Raw genomic sequence first — 27313 nt, forward strand, 5'->3', positions numbered from 1 at the left:
ACTGCCTCGGGAGTGAAGGGCGTCTCTCCCAGGGTGGGGACTGTGCCTCTCCCGTGCTGCTGTGGGTCCTGCTCAGCGCCCTGCCCACGGGCACCGCGGGCCCCTCATGGCGGTGAACGGGCTGTTTCTCCTTAGGACTCTTAATCTCTGCTGGATCTAAATGGGGCGAGGTCTGCAAACAGGCAGCTGAGTGTTAAACCCTGGGGTCCGAGCTGAGGCCCCTCGGTGCCTGTCGCTCGTGTGACAGCAGATGCTCCCTCTGCTTGTCGTGGTCACGGCCACTGAGCCTCGGCCCTGCCGCTGTACCCCACTTGGAGGTCAGGGGCGAGGCCCTCCAGCCTGGAGGCCGCTGCGCTGGGGAGGGGAGGGGCGGCTGTCTTCCAGCAAGGCGGGGCTCAGGCGGGAAGGCCGCAGTCTCCCCAGCAGGGGTAACCGTTGGCAACAGACCTTTCCTTGAAACATCGTGCATTTGGCTTAACGAAATTTGTCTTTGTGACGGCCAAGGGTCCCGGGGGTGGCTCAGGGCCACCAACGCCAGACCCCGTGGTTTGGTTACTGAGCCCCGGTTACCCTTGCCGGCCCCCCACCCCCATGCCCTGTCTGCCACTGCGACGGTTCATTCTTGAGGATGTGGCGGCTGTACCTCTGGCCCGTGTCAGCACCAGCCGGAAGGGGACACCCCCATCCCTACCAACCCGAGCACAGATGGCGCCCCACATCCCTGAGGCCTCCCAGGACAGACGGAGCCCAGAAGTGACGAGCCCTGGTGTGGGTGGGGGGCAGAGGGGAGGTCGTCTGAGAGAGGGACCTTAGAAATGCCTTTCACGGCTGTGCCCTCCGCCCAGCAGGGGCTGGGGTCTGCTGGCGGCTGGTGAACGGCGGCCACCCTGGCCCCCTGCAGCTGGGCCTCTCATCCTCCTCCAGACGCTCAGCCCTGAGCCTTTGTGTTTGCCTTAAGCACGGTCTCCCTGGAAACAGGGGGTGCTGGGGCATCAGGGCAGCTCCCCGTGACCTTTGAACCGAGAGGCTTGCGCCGAGCTCAGGGTGGGGCTGGGGACGCGGCAGACGGATGTGGCGGCAGACGCTGGGCAGAGCTCACAGTCTGTTCTCCATTCCTCGGATGTTTGCTCCCATCTCGATCTAGTTCCAGCAGGCTCATGCATCGCGAACGATTTTCTGCTTATCGTATCCTCGGTTTGAGGCATCTGGCACATCAGCCACATGCCCTGCCTTCTTCCCGCCTGCAGACTTCAAATGCCAGCCTACAAGCCGATCCAGCTCAAACCGAGCTCCGGTTCCCCCCAGGCCTGAGCGGCCGCCCCCGCCTGGGGCCGGGAGACTGGCTGCGGCCCTGCTCCGCTTCGTGGCTGGGCCAGCGCCTCTCTCGTGGAGGCAGAGGTAGGACCGGGCTCTCTGAGGTCCTGGATCTGCAGTGACCCACAGCTCTGGCCTGGCCACAGCGGGAGCCGTGGAAGAGGTGGGCAGACACGGGGCGGACACGGCTCAGGGGAGTCCTCGCTGACGGTGGGAGAGCTCGCTCGTGGGGTCAGGCCGGAGGAAGCCATCCGAGTGTGCCTGTCACTCACGTCCCTCACGGCCTGCCTTTGGACACGGGGGACGGCGTGGCAGGCGGAGGCATCTGCAAAGCGAGGGGACAGCTCTCCAGGACGCTGTCTCCCTGAGTGTGGCTTCTCGCACAGCAGTGTGGACCGCGGTGCCAGTGACGGGAAGATGTGCGTGTCCGTCCCCGGGGGCCACCGCCGTCTAGAGGCTCCCACGTGGGCATGAGGCGCCTGCTCCGGTCATCAGTGCGGGAGGCGACGGCCTCTGCAGGGGGTCCTGACGGGGGTGACTGTGCCCTGGAAACATCCAGAAGCATCTTCAGGTGTCAGGGCTGCGTTTGCGTGGGGTGGCATCTAGCGGGCAGAGGTCAGAGACGCACAGGCCACCCCTCCACCCCCCACAGCATGGAACCAGCCAGCTCCGCACTTCAGTCGCTCCCAGTCTGGGAAACCTCGTCACATTCTGGCAAAAGCCATGATGAACTAAAGCTGGGTCCCCAACCCCTTACACGGCACACGTGAGACTGGCTTTGCTCAAAGCCGCGCTGTCCCGATCCCCCTCTGCCGGCAGGGATCCGACCACAGGTGAAGAGGGAAAACCAGTTTCTTCGCTAAAATGAATAACGCTCTATACCTCTAGCGGGACCGACTGGGGATTAAAAGCCGGGGTACGCAGAATAAACAGAAAACAAATGAAAATAACATAGTCACGCCACAGTAACTATGTTTCGAATCTTAACGGGAGATCATGAGCCGTGTAAGGCTGACTCGGCATGTAGCAGAGACGGGACGGACTGACAGGCGCCGGAGACCGGGCGCGGACGCGCGGAGATCCGCGAACGCCCTCCCGCCTGCCGGCCCACACGCAGGCCCGCCGCACCTGCGGGGAACCCGCGATTCCCGCGTTTTACACGCCGCTCGGCACGTCCGACCCGAGGGACGCGGCGGCTCTGCCGGGGAGCCAGGAGTGCACAGCACGAGCGAAGTATTTCATCGGCCGGCTCTGCCGAGGGACGCGGGCTCCAGTCCCGAACACCATGCTCCAGGAAAACACGTCACACGCAACGTCACGTCTGGCCTTCAGTGACACCCACTGGGGCGGCGGGGCGCGGGGAGCGTGTGACGAGGGGGCCGTGAGCTGACCGCGGCAGCGCCGTGCGACGGGCATTCGGGGAAGTCCTGTTCTCCTCGCTTTAGTAGATGGTTAAAATTTCCTGCAATAAAACGATTCGAAAGTATAAACAAAAACTTCGTCGCCGATACTGTCCGTTCTGCGGGTGCGTGATGGATCGACCCGGGACTTTTTATTCACGCGATTCATCTCATCAACGGATTGAATGAGAAAAAGCAAATTTCTCCAAGAAATGAAAACTGCACAGTTTTGCAATAATAACCCTTATTTGTGTATATACAAATAAGAATAGAAAAAACGTTTCCTTGCTCCTAAAGGTCGCACGTCCACGAGGAATCGCACAGAAATCGCAAGACGTTGGGACTTTGTTTGCAGTGGCGCGGGAGGTGCTCACTCCCTCGTTGCCCCCTGGCTGCTGTGCACAGGGTCCCGGCCGTCCTGGGGACCAGACCGAAGACTCGTCAGCATGTGCGGCCCGAACTCGTCAGGGAGAAGCCCCTTCCTTCCCAACTCACCCCGAAACTTTTCCTTCCTGGTGGCGACACCGTTAGCCACGCCCCTCTGCCATAGCTCCGCACAGCCCCCCGCGCCCACTCGCTCTGGGTCACCGAGCGACGGAGGAAGCTCACGGAAGAAACTCAAAGGCCAGCAAAAATCCGAGAGGGTGGTCCAGCTCGGTGGTCGCCAGAGAAACGCAAGGCGAAAGCACAGTGACACATTTCACATCCATCTCCTTCAGGGCGGGCGCCTTCTGCCCGGGCGAGTTTGCTGCCTCCTTTCCCTTGGCTCTGAGGGGTCGCGGCCGTGTCTGCTCAGAGGAGAAATATGCTGAAAATGTAAAACGCTTAGGCGAAGAAATGTTTCCACGTGGCCCGTCGCAATCCCGTTTCTGCACATCCCGCTGTGAATGACCATCACTGGGACAGAGCCATCGACATCACGGGCACTGAAGCGAAACCTGTGCTCGCCCCCCTCGTGAACTTTTGAACCCTTGTTCTGAAGGGCCCTTCGCGCTGGGAGGAGCCGGTGGTGTCACCAGCCAGAGTCTTCCGCGTACACAGAGGACCCAGGGAGAACAGAACCCCCGTTCATTTGCATACTGCGCCCAAGCCCCTGCGGCGCCGGCCAGCGTCCCTCACTGAGGACCTCAGTGGAGACGGCGCTGTGGCTGCTACCCGAGCCTGTGACTCCGCAATACCGTCTCCTGCTCAGAGAGATTCTCTTCTTCGTTACAGCCTGAAGCGCTTCTTTCTGGCTAACGCTGCCCGGGCCGCCCACCTCTCCTGAAGGTCCTTCTTCCCTGAATTTATGGCACGTCTCAGTCGGCTTTGAGTCTCAGCACTGGGCTTGCAGACCGACTTAAACTGGCTTCTCATCTCATTCTGCATTTTAACTCTGTATTTTCAAGTATTTCTCCAAAGGGCTGCCGCCCCTGGTGCCTGCACCCTGCAGACACCCAGCTCGTCCCGGTAGGAAGTGGGTGATGCTCAGGGAAGGTGTCAGGAACCCACGCTGACTCTGCACCCTGTAGGAGGCCCAGCCCAGCCTGTCACCGCACGGGTCGGCAGTAGGACCGGCCCACGTGCACATGGTCTGCTCCTTTCCCGCCCACAGCCTCGCCGTGACCTTGACCACCTGGGCCGTCCCAGCCAACCGTCTCTGCCGCCTGGTGTCCGAGCCTGGCTACTGCCTCCCTCTCTTTCTCCTGTCCTCGGGGACAGGGAGCAGCCTGGAGAGCAGACGGACTGGGTCCCTCTCCAGCCTGGCCAATGTGCTGTGCTCTCCCTGCCCAATCCTGAGGCTCGCTGAATCAGGAAGTGGGCTCAGGGAGGTCATGAGCCGCCAGCCTGAGGCCACGTAACTGCTGATAGCCCCGGGCCGTGTCCTCCTGCCGAATTAGTGTGGAAGCGAAGGCATCCGGCCCTGGGCAGACGGGGGACCTGGCACCTGGGGTTGTTCCTGTTTACCCCAAACCTGCCGAGAGTCAGTGCAAGAGGCAGGAGGACCAGCAGGAAGTGACCCGGGCCTCGGGGCCGTGGAAGTGTGAGTCTGGGAGCCACAGCTGAGAGGGGGCGGGGCGGGGAGGGAGGTCGCCTGGTGACTGAGTGGGTGTCAGATGGCCGTTTGTTTGGAGTAGGCGTAGTCTCCGTGGTCAGCTGGCTCCCTGAGTTGTCGTGGTCAGTTTTCTCAGGCCTCATGGCGGTTTGGTCGTCACACAGACAGGCCGAGGGCCGGGAGGGACTGCATGCCCGCGTGGCTGCCCTTTGGAGCCTGAGTCCTCAGGGAATTGAGCCTGGTTTCTGGGAAAGAGACACAGTCAGAACCCCTGAGAGGCCCAGGGCCACCGTGTCCTCTTCAGGGGCGGCTCCGTAAAGTCTTGGCGAGGGACGCACAGCTCGGGCGTTGCACCCTGTGACGCAGGCCACGTCTGCCCTCTCGAGGATGGGAGGAAACTCACACCTACAGATAGGATTCTGCACGCCAGCCCGCAGCGGTGACAGGCGCCCTTGAGTGCACGGTGACTCTGACCAGGACAGAAGGCACGGCTAAATGGTAACTGGACCCTCGTGGGCCTCTCTCCGGAGTGGCTGGCCAGGGATGCAGGTGTGCAAGCCGCACGGGCCCAGAATCCTGTCTCAAGAGCTGCGCCAGCTCAGTGGCCGTGGCAAAACCAGGCCTCTCGTCACCTCGTGCCACGCGGCTGAGAATGACAGCGTTCTCATACGCCGTCCTGTGTGACACCGTTTACAGTGAAACTCCTCACAGTGGCTTTGAATTATTTCTTTAAATAGCGATGTGGGTTTTAAAAGAACGTAGGCTGCTGGCAGGCAGACCCCACAGAGCATGGGAGGGGGAGTCCGCGGACCCCACAGACCAGGGAGGGGTCTGCAGATGCTCGGGGCCACCGGCGCTTCGGGCGGCTGGAGGCCTGTGAAATGGTTGCGTTTCCGAGGATTCTGGGGAAGCGGCCAGGCTGCTCACGCTCAGAAACCTGTGTCTCGCCCGCACGGGTCACGTCTTTGGTCCTTGCCCTAGAGCAGTGTAAACGGCCTCTGAGAGGTTCGTCTCCTTAAACGGATTCCCGCAGCCGCTGGCTCCATGGGCCTCTGCCTGGCGTAAACCTGCTAGTATTGCGTCTGGTTGTCTTAGTTTTCCCTCGGGAGTTCCCGCCGTCATGTTTTCCCACGGGCAGAGGTGAGGGACCCGGAACCCCCCGGCCCAGGGTCACGACCCCCAGCCCTCCACCCGCTTTGGGGAAGCGGAGTCTCGGGGAGGAGCTGCCCCTGACCTGAGAACACTGCGAGGCTCAGCAGGCAGCTTCTCTGAAAACACCGTGTCTCCCCTCGAAAAGCCCACAGACATTTTCTTTGACAAATAAATATGAAAAAAAGTTATTTTCTCAACTTAAGGATATTGAACGCGTCTGGACTGTGCTCGTGTGAGCTGCGTTTTCCCACCCGGGGTGAAAGCTCCACGTGATGCGGGGAATGAGGGTTTGCCGGACACCTACTACGTGTTTGCCGGACACCTACTATGCGCCCAGCAGGGCCCCACCAGGAGGGATGGGAGAGAGAAAGAGCTGTTCATGCTTTCTGCGGTGTAACCTGCATGTTTATTCACGTCTAGGGGTCAACGCAGGGATCACATTCACACCCCATTTCCAGAGCACGGTCCCCAGCCATCCCTGACAAAGAGAGTCCTTGGGGAGGAAAGTTTTGAGGACGGGGGGCAGGGACAGTGAGCAGCCACCAGACGTGGACGCAGACGCCGGGGAGCCTGGAGAGACGGCCGCCTGGCGGAGGCTGACAAGCAGCAGAGAGGTGGCCGGGCGGCATGTCGGGGCTTCCTGTGGCCGTCTCCGTGGTGCGGGCCCCGTCACCTCCGCTCACGAGGCGGCTGGCCGCCTGGCACGCAAACCCATGTCCGCGTGCCACACAGTGGATGAGTCCAGTCCCGGTTCTGGCCCTGGGAGGGCCCCCGTGCCTGGCATGCGCCGTCACCCGCTTTCCCAGGAGGGCGGCTCCTCCCAGACCGCGGGCCGCTCCCTGGGCCGGGCTCACACCGTGGTCATGACCTTGAGGGCCGCCGGCTGGAACCTGCGGATCTTCCTCTTCAGCGCCCGGGAGGCCTTGACGTGGTACAGCAGGCTCGGGGGCAGGGCCGGCCTGGCGCTGGCCGGGGCGTGTGCAGGCCGATGGGGGTGCGCCCGAGGCCGGGCCGGGCAGCCCCCACTGCCCCCAACACCGGCTCCCACGTCACTGCCACTGGACTCCCCGTCCCCGAAGCGGTTGGCGGTGTAGTCACTGGCCTCGTCCTCGCTGGTCTCGGTGACAGCGGAGTGGAGCAGGGAGGCGCACTCGGCCGCTGAGTGCTGGGAGCCACCAGGCTCGCTCCTGGCTGGGGCGGGCGGGCGGGGCGGCCTGGGCCTGGCTCGGGGGCACGCAGGCCGCGGGCCAGCCCCTTGCCAGGCTGCCGGCCTCGGGGGCCCCAGGCCAGGGCCCTGGGCAGCGGCCGGGCGGGCGCAGGCCGAGATCTCCAGGGACGACTGCCACCTGCGCTGCTTTCTCCGGGCCTCACCGCCGGCCGCCCCGGGAGGGGCTGCTTCCGGGGGCAGCAAGGCCGGCGCCCGGGGACCCGCTTGGTGGGCCAGCTGCAGGGGGACGAGGAAGGACACAGGGTAGAGGCTGGACTCGGAGCAGGACCGGCCGGGCGCCTCCCAGGCCAGGGCGGGGGGCCTCCTGGGCCTGGCCCCCCATGCGGGGGGGAGCCAGGGGGCAAGGAGCGCGTCCCAGTGTGGCTGCCGCCCCCGCCTCGGGGCCTTGTCCCCGGGCCCCCTCCCGCCCCTTACAGCTTTTGTCACTGTGGGGCCCGTTTTCGGCCTTGGTGGGGAAGCTCTGCCGGCAGCAGGGTGGGGGTGGGCACAGCGCCCTGGAGCCAGAGCCGGGCCCTGCCTGACCGGGGGCCGCCTGGCACTGCCCTCCTGGCCGTCGGGACCTGGCTGCTGAGCCTGCGAGCCGGGAGCTGGAGGGGGGCCTGCAGCGGCCCCCACACAGACGCGGCCACCGGGGGGCTTGTGTCGCTGTCCTGGAAGGCTGCTGGGGTGCAGGGCGCCTGCCAGGGGTACGGATGCCTGCCGTTCCAGGCCGTCCCCGCCGAGGCCCCTCCTCAGAGCCACGCCTCCCACGTCTGCTCCTGGGGCACAGATCAGCTTCTTGGGGTGACTGTTGCTCTCTGCGCCCTGGGACGGGGCCGCCTCCCATCCTGAGGGACGCTGCTCGTCTGCACTGCCCCTCGGGGGCTCCCCCCGGCCCCGCAGTCTCAGCAGCCGGTCTATGTAGGCTCCAGCGGGGCCCGCCTCAAGGACCGGTCCGGTCCGGATGGAGCTCGGACCTGAGGTGCGGGGAAGGGGCTTGCTCGGGGGCGCGTGGCCGTCGCTCTTCGGGGTCTCCCTAGTCAGAGCAAAGAGAGGGGTCTGCGGAGCCACGGCGTGCAGCGGGCTGGGGTAGGGGTCCGCCTCCCTGCCGCCCCCGCACGCCAGGTCCCGCTGGCACTTGGGGTCCATCCTGTGGGGTGCGAGGTCCATCCCGCGGCACAGAAAGGAAGTGGCCTTGGGGTCTGCGCTGGCGTTCTGCGGCCCCGCCTCCGCTGGGAGGACTCTGTCCAGATCACCTGAGAATGAGAAAAATGAACGAGCGTGTGAGTGAGGGCAGCGTCCACGCAGGCCTGCTCCGCCTCGCGGACGCCCCACGGAGGAGGAGACCGCCCACGACCGGCCAGTGTGTGGCCAGACGTCACCCCGGGGCCGGGGGTGCCCGCCATCCCATCAGGGGTCCCCACGTTCCCCTCTCAGGCTGGTCTTCAAATCCCTATCTTCTCGGTCTTAGCAGATAAATCCCAGACTGAGCTGTACTCGTTAGAGGCCTCACTCAGGGGCGATTTGCAGGCCGCCCAGAAAGACGGCATCTGCCCGCAGCCGGGGACAGTCCCTCCCCGAGGGCACGGGACGTCTCGAGGTCGCTCGCTGGGCGAAGACCGAGCAGGCACCGCTAATTCCTATAATTCTAATTCTTACTCCACTCCCGGGTCTTGTGCTGGAAATAAAACACATCTGGAGATGACGTTGTTCCTTGACAGACAGCCCAAGGGAACATGAGGTCCACCGGGGCCTGGGGGGAGCCCCCCGTAAAGCCACCTGTCCAGGGGAACATGAGGTCTACTGGAGCCTGGGGGTGTCCCCCTATAAAGCGACCTGTCCGGGGCCCATTGGCACGGTGCCCGCCCACACGGATGACGTGGTCGGGCAGCATGAGGGTCTGGAAGCACATTCTAGAAAACCTCCAGATGCTAATTTTAAATAATGAGACAAAGACTTTATCACAGCAGCCCTGCTCTGACGAACGCGGGTGGGCGTGAGACTCCTGCCTCCACCCCGCACCAAAAGCACCTGCAGGTGTTCGGAGCAGTGCCCGCGGGGTTGGTGCTGGCACCGCTGGGAGGTGTCCTACTGCGCTCAGTGTCCCCACCGCCTGGATGGGACCTGGGGGTCCGTGCCCCACCCCACAGCTGTCCCCACAGCCAGGATGGCACTGCCCGCCCTCCCCGGCCCCCTCTACCTGTGGACACAGGCCTGGGCCGGAATGTGGCCTGCAGCCGCCGGCCTGAGCCCTCCTCAGTGGCCCGCGGTTCCCACGAGGGCACAGGGGCTCCACACACGGTGGTCTCGTCGGCAGACCAGGGCCGGCAGTCCCCCGTGCTGGTCTTGGAGTTGGGGGAGGCGGGGAGCAAAGCGCCCAGGGACGAGGACAGACGGTCACTGCACACAGACGCGCAGGAGGCGGACAGGGAGCAGGAGCCACCATCGCTCAGCTCGTAGAAACCTGGACGGGCAGATAAATGGTCGGTATGTGCGTGTGAGCTGTGTGCAGGTGTGTCAGTGCGTGCATGTGCTATGTGAGTGAGCACGTGTACCTGTGTGTCTGTGTGCGGTGTGTGAGCGGTATGTCTGTGCATGTGCTGCGTCTGTGTGAGTGTGTGGCGTGTATCTGTGTGGTATAATGTGTATGTGAGTGTGTGTAATGTGTGCTGTGTCTGCGTGAGTGTGTGTGTGAATATGTGTATTATCTATGTGGTGTAACATGTGTGTGAGTACATGTGTATCTGTGTGGTGTAACGTGTGCATGCATGTGTGTGTGTGCGTGCTGTGTGGTGTGAGTGTGTGGTGTGTATCTGTGTGATGTAATATGTGTGTGCATGTGCACCTGAGCTGGGCCGGCTGTCACTGTCCTGGGCCCCGGCGGACGTCCCGCACACGTCCAGCTGCAGCTCACTGATGCGCTGGTCCAGCTGGTCCAGGTGGGTTTTCAGCCCGACGTCCTGGCGTCTTAACCGGTTCTAAGAGGGGCGAGAACGAGCAGGTGTTTCAGGAACAGGAGCTGAACTCGGTGGTTTCCGCGTGCACACACGCAGACCCCTGCGGCTCTCGGCCGGCAGCCCCCAGCCCCCGGCATCCCCAGAAGCAGTTCCCGGCTCTGCACGCGGGAAGGAAAGTCTGCTGACTCCTCCCGCCCCGAATGGGTTTCTTTTCCGATTGCAGACTTTGTTGTTTTCAATCAGCGATTTCCGGTTAGGCATTTTTCATAAAGGTCCAGAGCGTGCAACAACGAACACCTCCCTTGGAGGGCGACGGCGTCTTCAACCGCTGTCGGTTTTCAGTTCTACGTTAGGACGCACTTTCCCGTGCCGTGCGTGACGGCCCTTGCGTTTGGTGCCCGTGCGGCCACATCCTCCTCCTGGTCCACGCACCTGGGGTCGGGGGAAGCTGGCCTTTGACTTCAAGGGATAGGGAAGTCCCCGGGAGAGAAAAGACCCTTCTGCATGTCTGTAGCCCCCTCCGCACTGGGCCGTTACAGGTTGTGTAGGGCATCAGGGAAGGGGAGGCAGGAACGCGCCAGCTCCGCCTGGACGAGACGCAGCCTGAACACCCGCCCGAGGACGCCCGTGGGTCCGAGGTCCCATCTCAGCTCTGCCCTAATGTTCCCCGCCTTCCCCAGACCTCAGCCTCCCAGCCGCAGATGGGCGATGGTGGGCATCACCCACACACGTAACTGCGCACATGTGTCATGTGACACATACACAGCACATGTTATACAGCACACACAATAACATACACCTGCACATTATATAACACACGCAATAACCCTGTGTGTCATAGAACACATATACCGCACATGCATGTAATGTGTCATATAACATAGAACACACATGTGCACACTATAGAATATGCACAATAACCGTATGTGCCATAGAACGCAGATACAGCACATACGTGTAATGTTATATGGCACACAATGCACATGTGCATGTCATATAATACACAATAACATGTGTCTGTATGTTACACAATACATACAATAACTGCATGTGTCACAGAATCCATATATAGCACACATGTGCAATGTCATATAATACATGCATTATACATGTGTGAATGCCATATAACACATACACAATACACATTTGCACATGTTATACTACACACATATAATACACATGTGCATGCCACATAATACACACATGAATGCAATATGTAACAGAAATAACACATATTGGCATGTTACGCAACACACACAGTACATGTGTATATGTTGCATAACATGCATGTAACTCGTGTGTATATTTATCATGCAATATACATACAATGCATGTGTGTCATTATTTAATATGCTTATAATACACATGTGCATATTATATAACACACATGTATGTATTATATAGCATACAACATATATGTTCCTTATTATGCAATATACATAGAACACATGTATGTATATACTATATAATAAACATATGATCCATATGTGCGTATATCACATAACATATAACACATATATAATAAACATATGCATGCATGTGTTATATAACGTGATACACGTGTGGATAGTGCTCAGAATACGTACACAAGTACACGTGTGACACACTAGCACTGAACGTTCAATCCATGCTCATTTCCTTGCTTCAATGATAAACCCTCACCCTGTTTTCAAAGTCCACTGCATATATTTCTTGTTTGATTAACAATTAAGTTTAAGGAAAATAATTAACAAATGTAATTATGCAGTTCATCCTGTTTAAGAAAATGATTAACTGTGCCTTAAATCTTTATATAGGAAATGAAGAAGCCCCTAAACCCCAAATCATGGGGCTCAGGAAACGTACTTCGGTGATTTCAGTAATATGAGGGCTCAGGCCAAGAGGTTTCTGTAGGCGACAATGATTTCTGCCTTTTCTGAGAGAATTAGGTGGGCACGGGGTTCTGGCTCCACCCGGGCCCAGCAGGCAGCGCCCGGTGGGGCAGACGGTCGGGCCCCTGGTCCCTTCCCTGCAAGGCCGGCTTTTCCACCATAGGAGAGGGAGCTGCCTTCCCCTTGCTTTGCCTTTTGGCCCGTCTAATTCAGCTGTCCAGCCTCCTCAAAGCTGCGTGGCAAACTCGGAGGACAAGAGTGAAAAATGCCCCACCGCCCCGAGAACAGAGAGCCTGGAAGACACCGCCCCGTCCTCGAAAGCTGAGGCCGCGCATAGGGAACATTCACGCCTGGATTCCGTGGCTGTCGCCCGCGCCCTGCGGCCGGGTCAGCGTCCCTCCCTCACCTGGAGAGACGGCCATCGGCCAGCAGCAGAGGCCTGGGGCCCGGATCGGCCTCCTAGAGACAGAGACCCTCGGCGACCTGCAGGTGCCTCACCTTCATTGGTGACCTTGGGCTAGCTCCCTCCCCCAAGTTCATGAAGCAAGCGTTTGCAAACCCAGACACTGTGTCCGCAGCCGCAGTCAGGCCCAGCTCGGCCTGCAGCGTTGACTGTGGACTGCCAGCGAGAGGGAACTGCCGCCCACTGCCACTGCAGGACAAGTCACGACCAGCCAAGTCAACTGCCGGGAATTCTTTAGGAGGAGATCTCACTGCCAGGTCCTCAGAGTCTGTGTCCACCTCCCACCCAAGGGCACTGCCCAGCCGACACCACAGCCCTTCCTGGCAGGGTTGGGGCTCCCAGACTCCTTTGGGCATCCGGGTCTTTCTACATTGGTGCTGCTGGGCACGCGGCCGCATACAAAACCGGGGACGGTGGCCACTCTGTGGGAATGCCAAATCTGCCTGGAGGACAAAGCAGGGGAGCCAGGGGCTGGCCAGACGGTAACCCATTGGTCAGAGGTCATGGGCTTCATTAGCTCGGAAGTCTGGAACGGAGGGATGATAAATATGGAAATCGTTTTCCCTATTACAGCCTAAAAGTTGCTCATTTATTTATCAGACACCGACTGAGCACCTACTGTGCGCGCTTCTGTGTTTTCAGACACAGCAATTAACATGGTAAGTGTGAACGTGACACATGCTGGGCTCCAGAGGTGCTCCAGCCATTCTCTCTTGGGAACTCCCACAGGACAAGGTGCTGAGGGTCAGATAAACGTGCTCCCTGTCCTCACACCTGAACGGCGACCCGTGTCCAGGTGGACGCGGGGTGGGGCGCTGGGCTAACGGGGTCACTGACGGCGCAGCTGCATAGGATCGCCCCTGAATTCTTCCCTGTAAGAAGAATGTGAAGTGTTAAGTGCTGAGCTGATGTCACACACATTCAATTCTTCTTTTGATCGCGTAATCCGTTCCAAGAACAAAGTTTCAAGACAAAGTCTGCGTGTTCCTTCTGGTCCCCACATTAAAAAAAAAAAAATTAAACAAAAGAGCCTGTTTGATCTTCCTCTCCAGAAGGCTGGTCGGTAATTAGAGGCTGAGAGCAACAGGTCTGATCTGCGTTTCTGAAGCCAAGTTAATCATCAACTCTGCTCCAAGGGCCTTGGCGGATGAGTCGGGAGGAGTCACGCAGCCCGCGGCCTCGCCCCTGCTGCTATGCACCTCAAGGTCCTTGTGGGCCATGGTGTGCTCAGGGGACGCGTTGGCCGTGTCTGGGTGCAAACGTGCTGTGAGCCTGCCACCCCGACGTGACGAGCGGGCGGGTAAAAACCACCTGCGAGGTTCCACTCGGGCCAGCTCCTTGCCTGGGTCACAGCGGCTGAATCACAGGAGCCGCGGGGAGTTAGGGTGGCCTTTGCTGCATGGGAAGGTGCCAGGGGCCTCCCTGCTCCGCTTCCCAGCAGTTAACCAGCCTGCTCCCCGGGGAGCCACGCTGAAGCCGCACCCCAGCTACTTCGTAAACACAGCAACTTTTGAACAGAGTGGATTTGAACCCATTGAATTTAAACAAATTCCACTTAGAGTAGTGGCGTTAACCCAGCAAGCAGACATCTTTCTACACAGCCTTTTTATTCCTTAAAATACTGCAAAACGGCAACATCTCTCTGGGGTTGTTTCCATCACACGACATGAGAGCACACAGCAGATTAATGCCGGACAGACATTGTCCCGCGTCCCCAGCGCTGTGAAAACGCACGGGCCCCGCAGAGGGGACACGGGAGGGTGAGGCCGGCCCGGGCCGCAGCCCCGCTGCTGCTGGGACGGCAGAGGAGGCACCGCTTTCCACGGCTCGGGGGCCGTTTCCTGCCGCTCTGCCCAACATTTCGCTACAAAGATGCGACCCCATTCGCCCCTGCGGACCGCTGGGGGTGCGCCGGCACCAGGGTCCCGAACCGACAGCAGGGGAAGCTGGTCCCGGGATCTGATGTGGCCCCAGCAGCGCCACCGAGGAAAGCGATTCAGGGCCAGGACCGCCCCGAGACTCAAACCCGCAGGAACACACGCTCGTCTGTGTGCGCGGGCGGCGGCGGGGCTGGGGTGTGGGTCCCCCTGCTGCCTTCGGGACGCGGGGGCGCCCCGGCGCCTCGGGCCTCCGCGCCCCACTCGTTTGGAACCGAAACCCCGAAGGGCGCCCCCCTCACCCCGGCCCCGCTCAGCCGCCCCGCCCACCCGCGCCCCGCGCGCCCCACGCCCCGCGCCCCGCGCGCCCTCCTCACCAGCTGCTCCTGCAGCGCCGCCAGCGCCGCCTCCAGTCGCTGCTCGCGGGCGCGGGGGCCGCGGGGCGCGGCGGGCGCGGGCGGGGGCTGCATGGCCAGGGCGCCCCGCACGCGCGCCTGCTGCCTGGCGCGCAGCCCCTGCAGCTCGTGCAGCCCCGCGAGCGCCGCGCGCAGACGGGCGCCCACCCGGCGGCGGTCCCAGCCCGCGGGCCCCGGCGGCCCGCCCGGCGCCCACATCCCGCCCCGGCCTCCCCAGCGGCGCCCGGCCCAGCGCGCGGCCTCCTGCGCCGCCTCTCCCCGCCCCGCCCCGGCCCGCAGGTCGCCGAGGTGGGGTGGCACCTATCGATGACCGCGGGGGGCGGTGTCTGCGCACGCCTCGAGGTCACGGCGGCCGCCCCTCGGCCCGCCCCGGCGGCTGAGCCCCGCGCCCCCGGGGACCGGGGACCAGAGGGGAAGCAGGAGCCCCGCGGGAGAGGGGGAAGGGACCGACGCTGTGCAAACGCCGGGGAAGTTCGACTCGTTTTTAAAGGTGGGTCCTTGGGACAGGGTCGCGTTCTCAGGACGGTGTCCCTGTTCTAAACGCATCGTAAATTTGAGAAACGTGTTGCCCACTCACCTAATGCGTGTCGGGCTGGACGCCTCAGCGCTCTGTTCTCGAGGAGCCGGCGGTGCAGACGAGGCTCCCCGCCCGCGCCGGATTCGGCAGCTCCTAGAACATCCGCAGAGCGACGCATCTGACTCGACCTTAGAACAGCTTCCCCACCCAGGGGGAGAGGGTCCCTGTCCCCGACAGCGGCCGGCCTCCGGTCCCAGGCTGCCCCCGGCGACCCAGCTGCCTGTTCCCGACGCTTCGTGGACATCGGGTGGTGTCGCAGGGGGTCTTCTGCCGCTGGCTTCCGCTGCTGAGCTTACTTTCGAGGTTCGTCGTAGGGTGTATGGGGCTCCATTCCTTTGTCACTGGTAAGTAATATTCCACTTTCATACGTCCGTCATTCTCCGTCCTGGCCGTTAGGAACCCTGCTGCCGTGACGCTCGTGTGCTCACGTGTGTGTGGAAATGACGTTTTCAGCCCCCTGGGGTCCCTACCCACGAGTGGAATTGCTGGCCGGCGGCCTTCCCGGGTGGCTGCGCGCGTGACCGCCCCGCCGGCCCGCGAAGGCCGTTTCTCACCCAGGCCGACCTCGGTCCATGGCTCTGGCCCTCCCTGGGGCTGCCGCGCGGTTCCTGCGGTGATTTCCATGGCAACCCCCCATGGCTAACGAGGCGGAGCATCTTTCTCTGCGCTTTCTGGATCTGTGAGATCCGTCGCCCATTTCAAACATTGGCTGTCTTTTTATTATTGAGATGAAAGTATTTTTATGTGTTCTAGATACAATTCTCTCGTCAGGTATACAACTTGCAAATATTTTCTCCATTCTGTGGGCTAATCCTTCGCTTCCTTGTAGGGTACTTAGCAGCAAAAAAAGTTTTTAATTTTGATGAAGTCCAATTTATCTAGTTTTTCTTTTGTTGCCTGTGCTTTTCTTGTTATATTTAAAAATCCATTACATAATCTGAGGTCAAAGATTACACTTGTGTTTTTTCCCCTAAGATTCCAAAAAACTAGTGCTCGCATGTAAGTCTTTGATCCATCTTGAGTTCATTGTGAGGGTTACATGCCAGTTACTTTGCGCGCCGCTCCTGCCTCCGGCCGCGCGGAGGTTGCCCGGGTCCAGCTTCTGCATCTGAGTCTCATACAATGAAAACGTTCGCTTGCAAGTTCGCTGTGGTCGTGGGTAACTTTCTCCATCGGGGTAATTTACTTTCTCGTGGATCAGTTTATTTGCACCATCATCCAATATTCACGAACGCACATGCATGCACGCGCACACGCACGCGCACGCACGCACACGCGCACGGACGCACTCCCTTTACACAATTAGAAAACTTATTTTTCCAATCGGATTGGCAACAGAGATGGAAAAGAGGAATAATACCCATTGGTGGCAGGGGACTGTGGGGGACGCGCCCGGGTTCGCCCGCAGGGTGTCCGGGGGACAGACGCGCCCTGGAGGGCAGCCTGGCCGTAGGACTTAAACTCAGCCTCGGCTCCGCTTCTCGGAATTCCCTCCCCCGCCCCAAGTGGTTTTGAGCGGCGAATTTGAAAGCAAGGAGGGCCTGGCTGGATGAAGTACGAGGTGCACGCGTGGAAAGTGAGCTCGCCGACATGGGCGCTCGTTTGGCCTTTAGCCCCTGTTTATAAAGATGCGACTTTATTCCGTAAGTAAATAAACATTACCCCTATTCAATATTAACCATGGAGCATCAATAGCAAAGGACTTGAAAACACTCTGCTATAACTAAGCAGTGTGTTATAGGCTGAGCTGTGTCTCCCCAAAGCTCGTATGCTGATGCCCTCACCCCCAGGACCTCAGGACGCGGCTGTGTGGACACAGGTCTTCACAGAGCTGATTAAGGTAAAACTGCGATGACCCCTGATCTAATCTGACGGGTGTCCTTCTAAGTCCCCTTAGAAGGGGACAGACCCGCACGAGGGAACGATGACCACGTGTGGGCTGGGGAGGTGACAGCTGTCCACTGTAGCCACCATATAGAGCTTCTGGACCCAGCAGCCAGGCCAACGCCCAGGCCCGCCTTGTCACTCCTGTGCACTAAACCCTCGTGGCTCCCAGCCTCACTCGGAGGAGAGGTCCCACACGCCAAAGTGGTCGGTGCGGCTCTATGCCCCCCCGCCCCTTCACCATGTGACCCAGCTGGCCCCTCCCTGGCCTCACCTTTTCTCCCCTCCCCTCCCAGCCCACTGGGGCGTGGTCTCTCAGACACCTGGGGCCTTTGCACATGCTGCGCCTCCTCTGGGACGAGACGGCTTTCTCCAGGTCTCGCCTTCCCCTCCAGGTCTGACTCCTGGGCCCCCCTCCGCTCCCCCCGCGCCCCCCAGTGAGCCGCCCTTGGCGCACTGTCATCCTGCGCTCTCTCCAGTTTGGCTTCTCGCTGCAATTTTTATTCCTATTTGTCTCCCGCACTAGACTATAAGCTTGGTGAGGTTCGAAATCTTTGTTTTGAAACCGGTGCATTTTAGGTGCATGTAACTGTACCTGGCTCAGAGCAGCTGCTTAGTAGCGTTTCCTGACTGAATACACAGGACATTATTCACTGAACTGAAGAAAACGCCTTTTAAATATCGTGGTTTTAAGTCATCCCCTATACTGTGTAACTTTTGGCATTATTGAGAGTTTTTATTCCAAAAGTGATACACAAGGTACAAGACATACGTGCAGAAAACCTAATGTCTTCTCTCTATGTGAAATCTCCCTTATGCATTTGTATTTGGTTGTGCAGCCTTTCACAAATCTCCTATCATCCGTCTGTGTGTGTGTCTGTCTGTCTGTCTGTCTATCTATCCACCTATCGTCTGTCATCTACGTCATCCCTCCCAGTCTCATACTATCCATACTTTCATCATCTAACGCTTCTGACAGATGAATAATGTTCCAGGAGCTGGACCCACTTTACTTCGGTTCCTGCGGAGGAGCCTCCAGCTGCTTCCTTCTATCTGCCCTACCACAGCAATGCCGCGAAAGTGCCCGCTACGTGTGGCCTGGGTCGTGTCGTGTCTATTTCTGGAGGCGATTTTCCCAAAAGCAGAATTTCTGATGTCAAATAGCACCTGCACTTTTATCTTAATGCTGCGAGATTATCATTCGGAAAGCTCGTCCCCCTCACCGGCAATGCGTCGGAGTGCGAGCTCCAAGCCTGATGTCATCGCCAACACCGGTGTCATCATTTTAAGATACTTTTTTTGGGGTGGTAATAAATGGGGTCTCAGTATTCCTTCACCGTGCAATGCTGTGACTGTGAGTGAGCGTGAGTGCCTTTTCACGTGCTCACCAACGCTTTCTATTTCTCCCCCTGGGAGCTGCTTACTCGTATCTGGCCGATTGTCTTCACCTGACGAACAGGAAAGAGCTTTTATTGTGTTCTGGCTGTTAACTATTTGTCATTTGCATTGGACGAACTTTTTCCCAATCCATTGCTATTCTCCAACTTTGTGGTGTCCTTGACATACATTTTTTCTTTTATGTCTTGTATGATTCTTGTCTTACTTTAAAAAGTTCTCCATTTCAACATGAAGTCTGTATTTAAGTAGATTGTAGCCCGATGTGACCTGTTCCTGGTATTACACACATACCTTTCATCCACTCAGAGTTTGTTTTCGCGCACGACGTGGCCCGAGAGCCTCAGGGAGGAGGGTGCGCTGTCCTGGCAGCGTCACTGCCTCTCACACGGTTTCCCTTTCCCACCGAGCCGCGACGCCGTGTGCCGTCTGCGGCCTGCACGCCTGGGACTCTTCCCGGTCTCAGCCGCTCCTTCTGACCCATCTGTCTGTCCCGACGCTCGTCACCTGCTGCTCGATCGCGGGCGAGGTTCGCTAAAGCAGCCGTGCAGTTACCGATGAGCGGCAGAGCTCACGCCGTCTGGCGAAGACCACAATGCTGGGGCTGCGCTCGCCCTGGGTCTGCGGGTTCGTGTGCTGCGTCTTTTGTTCACGGGAGGATGGAAAAGGCGATACGCTTAAAATATCAATAGAAATCATATCTGGGTCAAGGGATTCTAGGCGAATGATCTCTTTTTAATTGTTTGTTTTCCTGTAAGCATTGCCTGTATAATTAAATTAAAAAGTTAAAAATTTAGTGACTCTTTTTGACATACCAAATCGCACCCGTCCACTCAGCTTCGCGTCGGGCTTCTCCGGCTGTGCTGGGGCCCCATTTGCACAGCCGTCAAGAGAAATTTTAAGTGTGAGAAAGTGACAGGCGGTTCTCTCCGGGACTGGAGAAACACTATAGCGGCGAATTTTTTCCAGTTAAGGGGACGACACGTTTGCAGAGTTCTGGCAAACGCCTGCGGCCTCTAAGCGCGTCACACCGACAGCGATATTCTCGCCGAAGGCGGGTCGGACTGGCTCACCTCGGCGTCACAACGCGCCTCCATCTGTAAAACAACCCGAAAACTGCGGGCCTCCTGCTTCCCTTTGCCCCTCGCGGGGGACTTCCCAGCGTCGGGCCGCAGCAGGCGTCGTCTGGCCCCCGGCCCGCGGGTCCGGTGCGGGCGGCGGGGTCAGGAGAAGGCGCCGGCACAGCGTCCAGGCTCAGTGGGAAGGGGAAGCTGTGTAAGCGACGGTGACGCCGCCAGGACAGGGAGCCGGTCCTACGGGAGGCTCTGACCTCACACCCTGCGCAAAACTAAACCCCGGTGGCATCGCACGCACACGGCTCCAGTGGACGCCGACGGCCCCTTTCCAGCGGGGAGTGGCGGTCCGTGGTGCGTCCGCAGGGCGGGCCGGAGCGACCCGCCTCCGATGGAGCGACCTGGGGACCACCGTGCTCATGGCTGCCCGGGGCCGCGGTTGCTGTCACGCAGGCCCCTGACCTCACGGTGCTTCGTTTTGTTGTACTAAACGCGGCTCTCCTGCGTCTGACGTCGAGAAGCTCACCAGTGCAGCGAGAATTTCCTGCATTTGGGCTTTTCAGTGTAACCCGCGGATTCAGTGGTTTGGAAGCTGTGCCGTGTCGACAGCACGTCATCGTGTCTTGACGGAGCAGCAGGAAGACAGGACTTGCGGCCTGAAGCCCCCCAAGAGCTTTGGAGACACTGTTCCCCAAGCTGGGGCTCCCGAGGCGCCCGGCGTGGCGGGGGAGCCGCCTCTGTGCCGACACCCGCGTCCAGCGTCGTCGGAACAGGCACGGCGGAGGCACCAGGACGGAGGTTTCCGTGAGGGATTTTGCCTGAAGCCACCGTCAGCCTCATGAAATGATATCGCTCTTTCGGACTTGATCTGGCGTGACTCGATTTGCAAAGTCATAGTGAGTTTCAATGACATTAAAGCCACACGTCAGGGAGCCGAGTGGATTCACGTCGTCCGACCTCTCATTTCGATAACGAAGCCACATATTGATTCCTCTCTTTCTCCGTGGTTTTCCATCCCTGTACTCATCACTTTATCGTATCATTTCAGCAAGATTTGAGTCTTCACCGCTTGCCTGGTGGCTGCCTACGTGGGCGGGTGACTCGCTTCCCGGAACAGTTGTCACGGCAGGTAGTTGGTGACAGAGGCTCCAAGTGCCACGTGTTCGTCCTTGTGTTGGTCCATAGCAGGGTAGGCGCGGACAGCAAAATATAAATATTTGCGTGTCTGTGTGCGTGTCCCCCTATTAAAAACCAAAGTACGTGCTGTGTTCTGTAGGAAGTGAGTAATGCATCGTTTTTTTCCAGGACGAACATGGAAAATCCGTAGCCTTTGGCAAGGGCGGAACGGACTGAAGGAGGCGAAGCTGTCTCGTAACCACGGTGATATGCTTCATTTTTCCACGATAAAGGGGACTCTGACTTACGTGCTCTCACACGTTAATGCGGACGCGGCAGGTGGCTGAATCACCCAGTGCTGTCCGCCACCAGATGACGGTGACCAGCGGTTGTCCTTCCCTTATTTCTGGTTGTGCATCGCGGTGCGGACAGGTCTCGCTGTCCGTGTGTCCGTTACAGGACGTCCACACCTCCTCATCTCACGACGACGTTCCTGCGAAGTGGACACCAGCACGCGACGCCCCTGTCCAGTCTCCGCCGTTCAGGCTGCCACGTGCGTCCATCGCACCGGCAGCGGGCGTCAGAGGACATGCCGGTCACCGAGGTCCGGGCCAGCTTCACGGGGCAGCGGCCGGACCCTGCCTTCTCCTGGGGACCCAGCACGAGAAACCTTCTCTCTCCACTGTCTTCGCCGATTACCGAAGAACATGTAACGACTTAAATAAATGGGCGGCGGGAGGAAGCGGCTCGCAGAGCCCCCCGGTCCCCACAGTTTAGAATGCACTCTGTCCCCCGAGAGACTCCTGTGTCGAAACAACCTTGAATGCAGATCGAATCTTTTCTACTTTATTGTTCCCAGTTCCGTGTTAATACACACATATTCCATTCTGCGATTATACAGTAGCATGCTTCACTAATCTGCCAGTGATGTCCCCTCCGCCCTGCTGTCTGTCCGGGCTTCCTGCGGGGCCAAGTCACCGCGTGGGGCAGCGTCACCCATCGCCGTGCAGATTCGCGGTCTGCACCATGCTGCACGCCAGAAGCCAGAGACTCTCCTAGGGAAAACCTCGGTCCCGTCACGGTCATTCGCGGACTCACCGGGAGGGCGTCCTCTGTGTCCAGCTCTGTCCCTCGGCGTCCACTTGGACACTTGCGTGCCGGCGATGGGCCGTGGTGGAGGGACCGCTGTGGCTGCTCTACGTGGCACTTCTGGGGGACGGACGTCTCCACTCCCCTCGGACATGGTGGGGGACTCCTGGGGCGGGGTGGCCGGGCCCCAGGGCTGACACGGGCTCCCCTGGGAGCTTTGCGCACTCTGCCGGCGAGCAGGTCCCGCCACCGCGCCCGGCCGCTGCGTTCCACGTCCGTCCATTCTGGCCATTCTAGAAGGGGCCGCGGCCGGCCCTCCGCTCCCACGGCGCCCACCTCGGGCAGGTCGCAGCCGGAGCCAGCGGGGCGGCCCTCCCCCGGGGCCTGTGAGCTCGGCCTCCCCTGCCGCAGGGCTTGGTGGCTCTGTGCAGTGGCGGCCTGGGTGACGTCTCAGTGTCCCGCGGTGTCCGGCGCCTTCCCGGCCCTTTGACGTGCGGCCAGCAGTGTCTGGGTCGGACTCTGTCGAATGGCGGGCGCCGGGCACACACGCCTGCGGCACGTCGGCGGGCACTGTGCGTCTGATGGCCGCGGCTCGTGTCACTGGAAGTCACCCCCAGGAAGCCCGAGCCACCAGCCCCTGCGCCCGCTCCGCAGAGGCCCGGCCGTTCCACACAGTCTCCCTGTCGCCGGGTGTTCTTATTAAAATTCCCATTAATTAAAGAAAGTATAACTTAGGGCATCAACTAAACGTAAACAGTCGGGAATTAATGAGGTATTCTTGAGGAGCGAGGACTTAGAGGACACTAAACTCTATGCACAGTCTCAACTTCAGGATGGAGCTTTGCTCTGACGGACGCGTCTGCGAGACGCCGAGCCTGGCACCTCGTGCCTGTCAGCCCCCCTCGCACGGGGGAGACGGCGGATCCAGTAACCGACCCCGGACTGCGCTGGACCGGGCACAGGTCACGGCGCGTCTGACTTCACAGTCGGCGTGGCGGACCAGGTGGTCACGTGGCTTGAGCGGGGCCCTGGACGCCAGCTCCTGGGTGGGACCTCTGCCGACAGAACTGGTGATTCCGTTTCCTCTAAGGAGCAGGGGGACAGGAAGTTCACGGAACACGTCCCTTACGGTCCTGAGATTCTCTGGGGGGGGGGTTCCCTCCACACAGGCCACCAGCGGCACGTCGTCTGCTCGGTCCCTGGGCGCCTGGGGGAGCCTAGACTTAGTGTCAGTCAGGCCTGTCCTGCCGAAGTCTCCTGCCGATGCCCAAACACTTCGAGACTTTTCTGACATACTCTTGCTGCCACCTCAACCCTAATCAACAGCCTGTTGGGTCGCTCAGCACCCTGACGGCCATCGGGGCCCTTGGTTGCAGATGCTCCCCTGAGACCGGGCGTAGGTGTTCCTGCTCCCCTCCCCCCCAAGCTCACTCCTGGCCCCTGCCCCTCCCTGCCCGGCCCGGGCCTGAGCTGCCAGCCTGCCTGGCTCTGGGCGCCAGAAAGACACTTTCTTCTCCCTCCCACCCCCTCCTGCCTCCCCCAGCGGCTCCCCCTAGCTTAGCAGGTCCCTCTCTGGGCAAGAATGTTCTGTTTTCAAGCCACAGGGTTAGATCCTGCCCCGCCTCCCGCATCATTCCTCCCTCCATCCTCCGTGGATTACCCGTCGCCGGGTGAGTTTTCTGCTTCCTCTGCTCGCTCCTGTTCTTCCTTTTGGGGTTTACGCCATGTGCGGGAGGGTGACCGCACAGAGCTCACCCGGGACACGGCGGCGGGGGGCGCGGGGGGGGGACAGCTACTTCTGTCCCCGGCGGCCAGCGCGCAAGCCACTGGCGTCCATTCTGAGAACGAGGTCGGTCTGAGCTTGAACAGCGCGGTGCTGACGGGAACGTTTTGTCTACAGCGTGTCCTGTTAGTGACCTGGAAGAGAAAGAATTTTATCGCGAACTCTAAACCGTCACGAACTTCGCGGACGCCCTGTGACTGTCCCTGGAGACGCTGTGCGCTGGCTCTCCTCGTGTTAGGGGAGGCGTCTCCCAGACGACGGCCCGTCGCCAAAGACGCGAGGCAAATAGGGTGCTGGTGTCAGTCCCCAACGGGGTCCTCTGCGTGAGAGAAATGCCGTTTCTTTACTTTCTCCTCTTTGGCAGGTGAATGAACCGACGAATAGAGCCTCGTTCCGTTACGAATGCACGTAATTTCTCGCTCTGTGTTCCGTGTCTACGTGTATGTATTTCTTTTGTGGTAAGAACATGTCACATAAACTTGACCATCTTAACCAGCTTCAAGTCTCCCGGGCGGTGGCTTTAAGGGCACTCGCACCGCTGCGTGACTGTCACCACCTCCACCTGCGGAACCTTCTCGTCCTCCCGAACTGAAACTGTCCCCTTGAAACACAAAGTCCCCTCCCCCCAGCCCCCGTGGCCACCGTTTACTCCAGCGGATCGCTGGACTCCAGCCGCTCTGCTGTCTCTTTGAAATCAGCGGCTGGGGGGAGAAGGGAGAGGTCGGGGGTGGGGTGGGGGTGAGGTCGGGGTTGAGGGTAAGTGGGGAGGTTGGATGGGGTGGGGAGTTCGGGGTCGGGGTGAGGTCGGGGATGGGGAGTGGGGGTGGGGGAGGTCGGGGTGAGAACTGGGGAGGTCAGTCAGGGGGTGAATGGGGTGGGGGGTGGGGGTCGGGGCGGCTGGCACGGGTGCGGTCGGGCTGCTGGCTGACAGCGATTTTACGCTGCTGCCGTGTTGGCAGCCAGCGTGCTCGGGGTCATCATGTCCCCAGTCGGACCACGAGCCCTCGCGGGCTGCTCCCGGGCCTTGTCCCTGTGCAGCACCTGGTTTGGTGACAACATCGCAGGGAGTCGTCAGCACCCCAGCGACCCAGGCCTGCCAGACGCACGAGCTCGCTGCCGCTCATCAGAGAAGGTTCCGGATGTTGGGTCTTTGTAAGTTGCTGGGTCACTTTCCTCTCTCGATCAAGTCTGGCTCCTTGCGGAAAGTTCTCTGCGTATGTTTTTCTTTGCGTTTTAATGCGACGTGTTTGAACGGGGACATGCGTCCCTGAGCTGGCGCAGTGACCGGTTCAGCCCGGAGGCTCCCGGCAGCAGCCGCCCGTTCGGCCCCCTCGCCTGCCAGCAGGGGCTTCGCCTCCCCGGAGACCGCCGTCTTCAAAGACTTGCTTCCTGCTGGGCGCCCGGCCAGGAGGCCAGGTAAAGGGTGACAGGTTGGCAGCTGCTCGACAGCCGCCTTGGCACTAAATGGCCTCGTCTTGTTCTCTGTGGGCTGTTCTCACTTCCTTCAGTTTATTCTGAGTGGGGGAGACACGGCCACTGGCTCATGGGACAGTCAGCATTCTGGAGACTTCCTAGGAATGCCTCGGGGGACCGGAACGCCTGTGCGTGCGGGCGACTCATGAAGCCGTGGGCTCCCGAGGGGACCCGCGTGTCTTTCAGCTGGAACAGGCTTGAGTTAGAAGCTCAGGCACTAAGCAACTGAGCAACATCCCAGGAGAAATATGTATTTCCAATCGTCCCGTGAGCGGCAGCCAGGGCAGGACGTCACGGAAAAGGCCCGCTTCATCGCCGATACAGGGTGACAAGTCGGAGGATTCCTGCCCATGGCTGAGGGGGACGCCTGCTCATTCCATAATGCCCTGTGCTCAGGAGGGGACCCCAAGAGCTCGGCTGTCCCTCAGGGCTACATGCCGTGCACTTCTCACCATGGGAAAGGACACGGAGCCAGCTGCCGCCCAAACTCGGGATAAAAACGAGCAGCGTAAGACTCAAGCAGACCGCAGAGTGGGGCACCCCCTACTCCCCACGACGCTCCGACTCTTAATCTGGTTAAAAATAGCACCCGGGGCAAGCAGTGTGCAGGAAAAGGGGCCCTGGATGGGGCACACGGAGGGCCGGGCGACCCTGGAGGTGGGCCCGTGGCCGGGGGCGGCGGGTGCAGTGACGTCCGTGTAACCGGCCGGGGGTCCCAGGCGGTCTTCATCAGCGGCCGGCCTGCTTGCTGTGCCCTGACTTCCCGAGTCCCCCAGCCCGGAAGGCCCGAGCGAGTCCCAGAAAGTACTGGCCCCTGCCAGCCCTTCCCCTTCAGACAGGGTCACAGGGCTCCGACACGGGGAGGGGCTCGGAGTCCCTCTCGTCTGAAACTCTCCAGGGGATGCCTGTGTGCGGGACGGGGACGCCTTGCTGGAGGCTCGCCAGCGGGGGTCGCGGTTGTCCCCAAGGTCAGACGCCTCCCTTTCAGCTCTGGCCTGTGAGCCGGCTCAGGCTCCGGGGCCGCCAGCCATCCCAGGTCGGGGAGGGACCTGCGTTTCCCATGGAAGGTGTTCGCGTGGCCTTCCCGTGGCGTGGGCTGTCACGGACGGGTTTCTGAGAGCTTCATGCTGGGAGGCGCGAGCCGCTTGAGGAGGCGGCTCACTTCGCGGCTGGCGAAACCGCCCGTGCGTTTGTTAGTTTGGGTGTTTAAGCTGAGCGAGGACCCAGGGGCTCTGGCAGAGGGAGCGTCATTTTACTAATGAAACAAAACGCTGAAATCGGAGGGTGTGGCTCACGGCTCACGGCCATGGTGAGGCCGCTGACCGAAGGCCGCTTCCCTCTGGGTCACGGCGGAGCCCCGCGGCTCTGACTCATGGCCGTTCCTGGCCCTGCCTCCCCAGCACCGCGCTGGCCGGTTTGGCGAGGCCTGAACCGTAAGGCAACTGTTTAAAGCCGCGTGAGCGGGGCCACCCTGGGCAGGAGCCCTTCGGTGCTCGGGGTCGTTAGCACATGGTAATATGTCCTCTCCGCCTGCGAGAGCCCAGGGCGCGGCGTTAGGGTCGAAGAGGACCAGGTCAGTGGTTCGTCGGGAGCCAGCCACAGCCGCAGCCGCAGCCACAGGGTGGGCGGAGCCACTCGCCGGCTTTGAACCTCGGCGTGGCCCCCTGGACCTCGGCGTGGTGCCCCGAGTTGTGGGACGTTAGGCCTTCGGTGCCTCAGTTGCTCTATCTCTGAGCTGGTCCCCCAAAAGGTGCTCCCCTCATGGAGAGGTTGGAAGGATCGCATGACTTAACGAGTGTGGAGTTCTTAGGATGAGGCCGTGGAGCCGACTGGAGCAGAAGGGCCTTCGGCAGCGGAAGCTTTGGGCGACTGAGCGACGTCACCTGCCCGCCTTATGACATGAACCCGGGCAGAGCTGGCGTGGGGCGAGGGGACGTGGGCCGTCACACAGACCCGCACGGAAGCGGCCCCTCAGTGACGGCGGGGGTCCCTCAGGCGTCTCTCAGAGCCGACTCTCCCGTCCCCAAGGGGGGTGCGGGCGCGAGGCGCAGGTCTGCAGGGAGGGCTGGGCTCCAACGAAGGGTGGTAGACGTGTTCTTTACTATGCTTTAATTGCTAAAAGCAGGGGTAACAACAAAAGATTGCGACGCTGACCGCAGCGGGCGTTTCTCGCGTACACGCAACGCTGGCGACGGAGGCCAAGGACGTGCGGCTCCGCTCTCTGAGGGGTC

General features: G+C 60.4%; 1 protein-coding gene across 1 annotated transcript; it reads right to left on the reverse strand.

Annotated features, from left to right (window-relative positions):
- Nucleotides 1-6329: 6329 nt before the first annotated feature.
- DACT2 (dishevelled binding antagonist of beta catenin 2) lies at nt 6330-14890 on the reverse strand. The gene is made up of 4 exons (XM_039880917.1): nt 14654-14890; nt 9954-10086; nt 9309-9572; nt 6330-8364 (listed from the first exon to the last, which is right to left on the reverse strand). Exons 1-4 carry the CDS (start codon nt 14888-14890, stop codon nt 6752-6754), a joined length of 2247 nt encoding a protein of 748 aa, XP_039736851.1. The 3' UTR covers nt 6330-6751.
- Between the last annotated feature and the right edge of the window lie 12423 nt (nt 14891-27313).

The sequence above is a fragment of the Pteropus medius genome, unplaced genomic scaffold (assembly GCF_902729225.1).
Source record: "Pteropus medius unplaced genomic scaffold, Ma_sr-lr_union100, whole genome shotgun sequence".
Classification (NCBI taxonomy): domain Eukaryota; kingdom Metazoa; phylum Chordata; class Mammalia; order Chiroptera; family Pteropodidae; genus Pteropus; species Pteropus medius.